The sequence below is a fragment of the Microtus ochrogaster genome, linkage group LG8 (assembly GCF_000317375.1).
Source record: "Microtus ochrogaster isolate Prairie Vole_2 linkage group LG8, MicOch1.0, whole genome shotgun sequence".
NCBI classification, from domain to species: Eukaryota; Metazoa; Chordata; class Mammalia; order Rodentia; family Cricetidae; genus Microtus; species Microtus ochrogaster.
The window spans coordinates 26,480,838-26,491,034 of record NC_022033.1 but is presented as its reverse complement, the minus strand read 5'-3'; the positions used below and the strand labels follow the sequence as shown (position 1 = coordinate 26,491,034).

Here is a 10,197-nt window from a genome sequence, read left to right as displayed (position 1 = left end):
CTGGACTTTTGAAACCTCTAAACCCACCCCATGACATGCTTTATCCAACAAGGCCACACCTCCTAATCCTTCCTAAACAGTGCCACTAACTAGAGCCAAGCATTCAAAGGGGTGGGCCTGTGGAGGCCATTCTCATGCATCACAAAGGGAAAAGGAAGGGCATTCACTGTTTACTCACTTGGCCTTCCCTCTTGCCAACGAGTTAATTCACCCCATTCCTGCCACTGCTGACTTCTTTGCTGATATTTCTGGTCAGCTTCCAATATGGACTAAGGACCAGTGGCTCTTCAGGAACCCTTAAGAACTTTGGTAACAGAACTGGACTGCTGAGATACTTAACTGCTGAGATACTTAACTTCATGTGCTGAACAACTACTAGGCTCCTGGCCTTCCAGGTGTGAGACAGATGTTGTTGACTATTACATAGGCTTCCACCAGGAGGCACAGTAAACATCCCTTTGAAGTAGAAGCTAAGCCTTCCCCCTGGACACTCTGGCTCATAACGCCCTCAAGTCAACGTGGTAGGAAGTGTGGTTGATCAAGAACTTCTTCTCCGGCAGTTCACGAGGCTGGGGAATTCATGTGGAGATCAGAGTGGAAGCAGGTGTGAGTGGGTGCAACAGAAGGAATCATGGCTGCCAAAGTGTTTGAGTCCATCGGGAAGTTCGGCCCGGCTTTAGCAGTGGCAGGAGGCTTGCTGAACTCCGCCTTGTATAATGTGGATGCTGGACACAGAGCTGTCATCTTTGACCGATTCCGTGGAGTACAGGACGTCGTGGTAGGGGAAGGGACTCACTTTCTCATCCCTTGGGTACAGAAACCAATTATCTTTGACTGTCGCTCGTGCCCACGGAATGTACCAGTCATCACTGGTAGCAAAGATTTGCAGAACGTCAACATCACACTACGTATCCTCTTCCGGCCGGTGGTCAGCCAGCTCCCTCGTATCTACACCAGCATCGGCGAGGACTATGATGAGCAGGTGCTGCCTTCCATCACTACAGAGATCCTCAAGTCAGTGGTGGCTCGCTTTGATGCTGGAGAATTGATCACCCAGTGAGAGCTGGTCTCCCGGCAGGTGAGCGATGACCTCACAGAGAGAGCAGCAACAGTTGGGCTCATTCTGGATGATGTGTCCTTGACACATCTGACCTTCGGGAAAGAGTTCACAGAAGCAGTGGAAGCCAGACAGGTGGCTCAGCAGGAAGCGGAGAGGGCCAGATTTGTGGTGGAAAAGGCTGAGCAGCAGAAGGCAGCCATCATCTCTGCTGAGGGCGACTCCAAGGCAGCCGAGCTGATCGCCAACTCCCTGGCCACGGCAGGCGATGGCCTGATTGAGCTGCGGAAGCTGGAAGCAGCTGAGGACATTGCTTACCAGCTCTCTCTCTCTCGCTCTCGGAACATCACCTACCTGCCAGCGGGGCAGTCGGTGCTCCTCCAGCTTCCCCAGTGAGGCCCCCCCTGCTTGCACCTTCTCAGGCCAACCAGGCCGTGGCCTCCATCATCCTGAACACACTTTCCTTCTGCCCCATCCTAGAAATCACTGTGAAATTCCATGATTGGCTTAACGTGAAGGAAAGCAGAATCACTTCAAAAAAAAAGAACTTCTTGTCCACAGTGGAAGGAAGAGTATGTCTTAGATGGAAGAAATATGATTAAGGTCAGTGAAAACTACAGCAGCACAGCCCGGGAAGGATGACACATGTTCTAGAGCAGTGGTTCTCAACCTCCCTGATGCTGCAGACCTTTAGTACAGCTCCTCGTGTTGCGCTGACCCCCAACCATTTTTTTGTTACTACTTCAAAGCTATCATTTTGCTACTGTTATGAAATGTACATATCTGTGGTTTTCCTGTGGCCTTAAGTGAAAGCGTCATTCGACCTTCCCTGCAAAGGGTCGCGACCCACAAGTTGAGAGACCCACTGGCTTAGACCCCTGAGGAATGAAGATAGGAGTAATTTCTCCAGGTAAAGAACCAAGACCAACTAAGGTGCTTACTGGGAGTGGAGGAAATGCAGAATAGGTAGTAGAAGATGGAGTCATAAATACCAGCTAAGGTCACATGACCGGTTACAGAAATGATTGTCATTGGCATGAATGTTTTTGTCTTATTTGTTGAGAATGTGCTTACACATATATTAAGTAGATGGTTATGTTTTCTTCTATCTCTTTACCATGCGATGTTGATCGAGGCATGAGTGCTTATGTTGTAAAAATATATAATAATATTTAAGTTATGGGATGTTAAAGGATAAAGCATTGCTCGAGGGAGTTAGAACATTATAGTTCAAGCACCAGATGTTGGTCATTGGAGCTACAAACTTTGATCTTTTCCTTACTAGATTTTACTTTTCCTTTGGTGTGTTTGTTCATTTGCTATGACCTTCATTTTCTCTTCTGTAATAAAGAATATTTGCTTGGTAACATTATATGTCAGAAGAATGTAATTTGTTTATTATATTCACAGGAGCTTATAGTCAAGAAATTTGGAACTTTTAAAGTACAGGGATTTCAAAAAGATTTGGGGGACTTTTCAAACTATATTTGGGCTGGAGAGATGCCTTTGCAGTTAGGAGCACTGGCCGCTCTTCCCAAGGACCTAGGTTTGATTCCCAGCACCCACATGATTGGTGGTTCACAGATGTCTGTAACTCCAGTCCTGGGGTATCTGACCTCTGTAGGTGCTGCACATACATGGTACACAGAAGAGCACATGCACGCACAACACCCAGCTACATAAAATAAGCAATTTTTAAAAGGCTAGACTATATATTATAACTATAAAATAAACATGAGACTTTGGGACAAGGCATGAAAGGTTGTGGTTTTTAAAGCGATGTATTTCTGTGTCAAGCTGACAAGGGGTAGGCTGTAATCGTTGGTTTTAAATGTCCACTTGTCCCATGGAGAATCACCTCAGCAGGGAGCTCAGTTTAGTCACCGTCTGTATTAGGTTACCCCAAGGGTTCATCTCTGTTGAGAGAGACATGAGCCACCAAGGCCCTGGGCCTCATTTTAAGGCTCTCTTACTGTAGATTTACCTTTGTTAGGAATGACCTACAGTATAAACTTGAAGCCGGTGTGCCTTGGAGGGCTGCTACCCCCAGTCTGCTCAGGAGGCCCCAGGACCTCCTGGCACACTAGCCAGAAGTGGGTCTCAAACTTCTCAGCACTCCGCTCCCACAACACCAGGACTCGGCACACCCCACACATAGACATGTGAGGGGCCGGGAGACAGCTCAGTGGGTAAAGCATTTGCCATGCAAGCATGAGGACCCACATATCAGTGAGCTCTGGATTCAGTTAGCAACCTTGCTTCAATATAGAAGAGAAAAAGCATCGCATAGCAACCTTGGACCTTGCACAAGTTCATGCACACATGAAAAGGCAACTGCAGACGTGTGTATGACTACACACCTGAGAACACACACACGTACCACACAAACACAAAGATTTAAGAGAACATAAAGAGGTTCTCTGTGAGGAACTTGCTAGCCCTGATGCTTGGGGCTATTGGGAGGTGACTTGGTGCCACATCCATGGCAAGGATGGGCCTGAGGACTCTGCTCTGCCCAGAGCCACAAGGCAGGCTCCTGAAAAGGCCTCCTGTTCAAGACAGTGAAACCTCATGCTTCATGGCCTCTAAATAGAATCTTCTGTGAGCAGATGTCTACACATGCCCCGGACTTGACATTCTGAGAGGGCCAGGGGCCAGGCAGAGGTCAGGACAAGAAGGGTGCTCCAAGTCCGGGGGGGGGGGAGCATTTGATACATGCTCAGATATCCTTAACACAAGGCACAGAACAGCTTCCAAATACTATGCCTGGGGCTGAAGTGCCTGGTAGCCAAGGAGGACAGGAAGCAGAGACAAGGGACAAGCAGACACTGTCAACATAGAATAACTCCTATGAGGCTGAATCAGGCTGCTGAGCCATCCAGCATCCCTACCATATGATATACCTGCCATGCCACACAAAGCCCCGGTGGGGTGGGCCTGCTGCATGGCAGCCAAACACCCAGGGATCCTGAGGTACAGCTCCCTCTGTGTCTGCCCAAGGCCTTGCCAGGCATTATGACTTGTCCCAGCAGATCAGGGACCCAAGCAGGTGAGAAACATAGCCCAGCCTTGTCACCAGTAGGACACAGGAGAATATTTATTTTGATCTCTAGAATTGTACAGAGCCAGAAGATAGCTGGACTTATCCAGAGAGAGGCAGTGTGGGGCCCCTGGAGAAAAGGCTGCATCCCCTGGGTCTGGCAGGGAGTGAGCCAGAAACATGCAGGACCCTGTGGGTCCCCTGCTACAGAATAGAGAGAAGAATGGACACCTCAAAACATGAGGTGGGAGCCCCACTTCACAGAGAACATGAGGGTGGCTCCCCCGTGCTTCGGATGCTGCACGAGGCAGGGAGACCCTGACATGGCAGTTTCTGGCCTTTGCGGGACAGACTCAAGGTCTGGGGTGATGTGGACGAGCTAGACTGTCCTGGAGAGGCTGACCAGGGCCTCAGCAAGGAGACTGAGGAACGGTGTCTCATGGAGGTAGACAAGTTGGAGTCCAGAACCCTGGAAGCTGATGCTCCCAGAGAAAGCATGGAGAGGGAGGAAGGGGTCGCAGCAGGTGTGCTGCTGGCTGCCAAGTCCATGAAGATCTGGCCCCGGATAAAATCCAGCTCACTCCGGATATCGCTAGCCACCCAGCGGATGTGCCGGCCCTGGTGGTCCAGGACCTTATGCATCAGGAAGTCAGGTTGTTGGATTGGCTTAAGGTCAGTGAAACACAGGCTTTGGTAGATCTGAGGGGAAATCTGGGAATAGAACAGGAGGTGAGTATCTGTTGGAGCTGGTGGTACCAGGGACCGAGAACAAGCTTGCATCAAGGGAGAGCCCTCAGGTCTTCCCGCGCCATGTAAATCTCCAGGACACAGCTATGAAACCCACACAGCCTGAGCAGGCCCACCTTCCCACTCTCTCCTCCCTACACTTGTCTGTGATCTGAGCCTGGCACCGGGACTCTTCTCCTTTGAAGCAAGGCATGAGTTAGACCTCAAGTGGGGCCTGATACAAAGAGTCCTGGATACACCTCAGCTCTCCCATTAGCATTCCCGAGCTGGGCTCTGAGGAGCCTCCAGAACCTTCTCACACCAACCTCCCCAGTAGAGTTGTAGCCTTGGGCATCATGGGAGAGAGAGTCAGGCAGGCTTTTAGAGGTCAGTCACCTGACTGGATTAAATGGGGAAAGGAGATTATGGAGTTGATTCTGATGTAATTTCAAGGTACCCAAGGAATCTTTATGGCTCTTGTTGTCCCATCAAGGTATACTGGCTTGGAGTCAGACTGGCTTTTATAAGTCTCTAATTGCCCTTTCCACAATGAAGGACAGCCATCCCTTCATGTGTGTCCACCTGTGCACCCAGTACCCACACACCCCTCATCTCCTTTTGATTACCTACACTCATGGCTACAGGGGCAGTTAATATGCTAAAGAGTAGCCAGAGACTATAACAGTGCTCTGGGAGCTAGAGACAGGAAAGGCCAGAGGAGACCCCACCCTCCATAAGCCCAGTGGCTGTGTTCCCAGAGACAAGATTTCTGCCAACTGAAAACATGCCAGCCTGGCCAGTTTATGTCATAGACAGAGAGCATGGACCAGATAGGGTCTGCTGACCTCAGATGGTCCAGCATCTCAGATGAGTCTCGTTCCCATAGACAGAGAGCATGGACCGTATAGGGTCTGCTGACCTCAGATGGTCCAGCATCTCAGATGAGTCTCGTTCCCATAGACAGAGAGCATGGACCGGATAGGGTCTGCTGACCTCAGATGGTCCAGCATCTCAGATGCAGTCTCGTTCCCTCACCTGCTGCTTCATCCAGCTATACTGCACTCTGGTGGCCAGGAGTTTGGGGTTCCGAACATGCTCCTTGGGCTTGTAAGCTGCTCCCACGATTTTGCTCGCCTGCAAGAGTCACAGGTGAGAACAGTAGCCAGAAGCTGAGTTCCCTCCCCTTCCCCAACTGTCCCCACCTGCTTGTCCTTAGCCCATTGATTCCAGCTCTCCTGGATGTCTTCCACAGAATGCTCTTTGGTCCATGGGGCTATGCGGGACATCTGGTGCAGCCGGGCCCGGGCCTCAACTTCCTTCTCTGCTTTCCCGTGCAGGAGGGCCATCAGTGCTGCCTGCTCACGCCGCTGGTACACCAGGGCTTGGGCCAGTTCCTTGCTGTGAGAGGCTTCCTTCAAAACACGGGCCTCCTATTTCCCTAACAGCCCCCCACATACACCCTGATGCCAGGTGGCCTCCCCTTTCTGGGACTGCCCCTCTCCAACCCTTTCCTGTCTCCTGCCAGGGCCCAGCACTGAGCAAGTACTGTCTAGCATGAGCAAGGCCCAGATATACTAGCCCAAGATCTGCTGTGTTTTCTTCCATTCAGGCCTCAACTAGACCTCCCTGGCAGGATATGCAAACATCCCCACCCCAGGGAAGCTCTTGCCTTGCCTTGTTTTATAAACCCCCACAAGACTGTCCATCGAAAGAAGAGTATGCCTTGATGGGACAATAGAAGCCATAAAGATTCCATAGGTAGCTGAAAATTACATCAAAATCAATTCCACAGTCTCTACTATGAAACCTTCCTCATTTAATCTGGTGGGAGAGGGGGGCTGACCTCTCAATAACCTCTCTTCTTGCTATTCCCAACAACTGTCAGATGAACCTCAGTCATGAGTTTTCACATCCATCTCCCCATGTAGACTGTAACTTCTCTAGGTTAGACCAGGTGTGATGGTACTGGGTAAAACCCAAGGCCTTGTCACTAGAGGCACTGAGTCTTATTTCCAGCCATCAATAAAGAACAAAGAAAAACAGATTTTCTTTTTCTTTTCTTTCTTTCTTTTTCTTTTTAACAGGGTCTCTCTAAGTAGCCCTGGCTGTCCTGGAACTCACTATGTAAACCAGGCTGGCCTTGAACTCACATGCCTCTGCCTCCTGACTGCTGGAACTAAGAGTGTGAGCCACCATGCCCAGCCCAGCAATAATAATAATAATAATAATAAATTGAAGGAACTGAAATCATTTGAAATTTAAGGAATAAGGATGGCGTGGGTGATGTGGGTGGGTGGGAGGGAACCCAGAGGAAAAGCAACAGCTGGAGGAACAAGCCTCTCCTTCTCCCATGTATCACACAGCTGTCTGCTCTGGACCATCACCTTGGGCATTGGCATGGGCAGTCCTCTGCCAATGGTAATGACCTCTACAGGTGCCACTGCCACCCTGCAGATCTCAATCTAACTTAGGAGCAGGGCTCTTCCTGGCTGCTGGGTCTTGCCTCTGAGATGGTTAAATGGGACCCTACGTTGACTGCAAATCCTAAGCTTCTCGCCCCACCCCAGTGAGAGACTTCTGGAGGCCAGGGAGCCCCAGGTGGCCATAGGAACGCACTGCAGCTCCAAGAAGGATTTCTTGAGGGTGGTGCCAGCAAAGTCGGGCTTTTCCTCTGAAGTTGCTGCCTGCTCCTGACCATCGACCATCGTGGCCTCCTGCAGCCTCTTCCAAATGTTCAGGCCGAACGTTCCTGTGATATGACCAGACCCTGTTCAGAACTAGGACTCTCTGAATCCACTGCTTCTGCCCCTCCACTCCAAGAGTTGGTAAGTGGCCCTGTGCTCCGCCCCACCCACTCACCCAAACACTGAGTGCCTGCTGTGTGCCAGGCACTATAGCGGCTACACAATAAATCTCTAGATTTGTCAGACTCCAGCCCTAGGAGGTACTGGAGCTTAGGTCTCAGGCATCCTGCACTGTGTGTAGCTTGGCATGGGGAGATAAGTGTGACAAGGGCCCAGTAACCCCCATTCGGGCTCCTAGCGCTCATGCGTGAAATGACAAGGGCATAAAATGGCCAGGATCTATCTAGGTGAGATCCAGAGTGGAGCAGAAGACGGGGAAGTCAGTGTCCTGCTCTGGTTCTGGTATGGATGACCTGAATTTAGTCCCAGACAGAACTGACGTGGTAGAGTTCTGTGAATTCTGACCTCCACATGTATATAGTGGCACAGGCATGCCATGCTGTGTGTGAAACCACCGCTCCCTGACCCATACACAATAAATAAATAAAAGTAAGCCATTCTCCTGCTATGGAACTATAAAACTAGGAAAGAAAAAAACCAAAGAGCTCCAGCAGCAAATAAGAGAGCAACTAAACTGACAGACAGGGACGTCTCTGCAAGAAACACTAGTCTAGGAGTCACTGGCTTCTCCAGGAGTTCCCGGTGTGGGTTGAAACTCTGTGAGAACCAAGCTTGGCCTAGACAGAAGGATGCAGCCGTGGGACCAGCTGAGCTCCAGCCAGCCCTGCAGCTGGCAGGACTGAGTCTTGTCCTAAAAGCACTAGGGGTGGGAGGCATGGGTTAGGATGGGATCAAGAGAGAGGGCCTCACAAGAAGCCTCGCCATCTCCGTTTTGACATACCCAAAGACAAGGTAAACTGACTCTACCCAAATCTGCTTTCCAGCCCCTCACGCTCAAACCCAGGTGAATGAGAAAACACACGCTCAGGGGAATTAATACCAACTCCAGTCTTCACAGATCAGTTATACAACATCCAGAAAAATCTCCTTGTGCTCTGTGTTTGAAACATATATTGGTAAACTGTCATCCTGAGCTCCCGAAGCAGGGTGACCCACCCCAGTTGTGCAGGTCCCTCCCCAGTGGTAACTCAAGCATGTTTATCTCAAAGTCTCCTCCAAGACCCCTGTCCTGAAGCATCTGATCCCCTAACTGTACAGGGAGAACAGCAAAACAGCAAAATAGTCTAAGAAACTTATGTAGCCAACATCGCTCTGATACCAAAGTAAAAAAAAAAACAAAAACAAAAACAAAAACCACTACTGGCCAATATCCTTGGTGAACAGAAATGAAAAACCCCTCCAAGTACTCATGGAGGTGGAATAATCAATAAAGTCAGCATGAGAACCTGAGTTCAATTACCAGAGTCAATGCAGAAAGGCAGGTTCTAAATCACCCAGCACTAGTGAGGCTGGGGCAGGCAGACCCCTCAGATTAGCTGACAAATACCAGGCTAATGAGAAGATCTGATTCACAAGACATCTCCATATGCATGCACTCACATGCGCACACTCACAAACACACATAGCATATAAGAATACATTGTAGCAAGCCCGGAAAACAACCAGGGAAAATTTCTAAATATTGGTCTCAGCAATGACTTCTGGAAAAAAACAAACAAAAAAGGCAAAGATAGAAGCAGAGCTCTACAAAAGCAAGACAAAAGCTTCTGGGTACATACAAGACAACCTATAGAATGGGAAAAATACCTTACCACATACTAACACGGGCCAAGCTAACCACTAAAATATGTAAGACTATGTAAAATATGAATACTAATAGCAGAAAGACCTGATTTTAAAATAGATAAAAGACTTGAACAGATATTTGTCCAAATGAAATCTGCAAATGGCCAGCAGGCTATGTTAAAATGCTCAGCACCTCTACACGGAGAACAGAAATACACCTCCCCCTCATTTGCGGGGTGTTATCAGAAGAGCAGGAAATGGGCATCTCTGTATCAGTTAGCATGCAGAAAGGAATGGAAACCCGGGTAACTACTCTAGGAAGTGGTGTAGCGTTCCTCGAAATTGAAATGAGGACCTCATTTGATCTAGTCACCCACTTCTGGTGATTTTCCCAAGAGAACTGAAAGCATGTGGCTGGTAACCCTCTGAGGAGCAGACAGGGGAATTGTAAATTTGGGGTCAATCTGGCCTACACAGTGAGCCCCCCCCTTTACATATGCACACACATCCTGAAAACAGGATCATCTGCCCTCGCTCTCAGGCATCAGTGCAGCATGCATTGACAGATGGGTTCAGATGACACATCTATGACGGAATGCTCTTCAGCCTTAGAGAAGAAGGGACTGTGACAATGGGGATGAACCTTGAAAACACAAGGTCCAGTGAAAGGAACCAGACACAAGGCAACTGCATAATCTCATGGCTGTATGGTGTCGAAACAGTCAGGCTCATAGACAGGATGCAGAGACCAGGACAGAGAAGAAGGGAGACACTTCAGGATGGCAGAGTTCAGGGATCTGAGTACGTGTAGCTAACTTAGCAAAGTTCTGGGACAAAGAGTGTTTATACTTGGCCAATGAAAGAACTACTTCAAAAGACCACAG

At 49.2% G+C, this 10,197-nt stretch overlaps 1 protein-coding gene and 1 pseudogene across 1 annotated transcript in view; one reads left to right on the top strand and one right to left on the bottom strand.

Annotated features, from left to right (window-relative positions):
• The first annotated feature begins 568 nt into the window (after positions 1 to 568).
• Positions 569 to 1,453, top strand: LOC102000652 (annotated as a pseudogene).
• A 2,698-nt stretch (positions 1,454 to 4,151) lies between these two features.
• Efcab8 (EF-hand calcium binding domain 8) overlaps positions 4,152 to 10,197 on the bottom strand; it is a 57,211-nt gene continuing 51,165 nt past the window's right edge. The window contains exons 23-26 of the mRNA XM_026787289.1: positions 7,440 to 7,572; positions 6,026 to 6,221; positions 5,859 to 5,957; positions 4,152 to 4,808 (exon numbers count right to left, since the gene is read on the bottom strand). Coding sequence (XP_026643090.1) covers positions 4,356 to 4,808; positions 5,859 to 5,957; positions 6,026 to 6,221; positions 7,440 to 7,572 — 881 coding nt within the window. The 3' untranslated portion in view covers positions 4,152 to 4,355. The remainder of the gene's footprint in view (positions 4,809 to 5,858; positions 5,958 to 6,025; positions 6,222 to 7,439; positions 7,573 to 10,197) is intronic.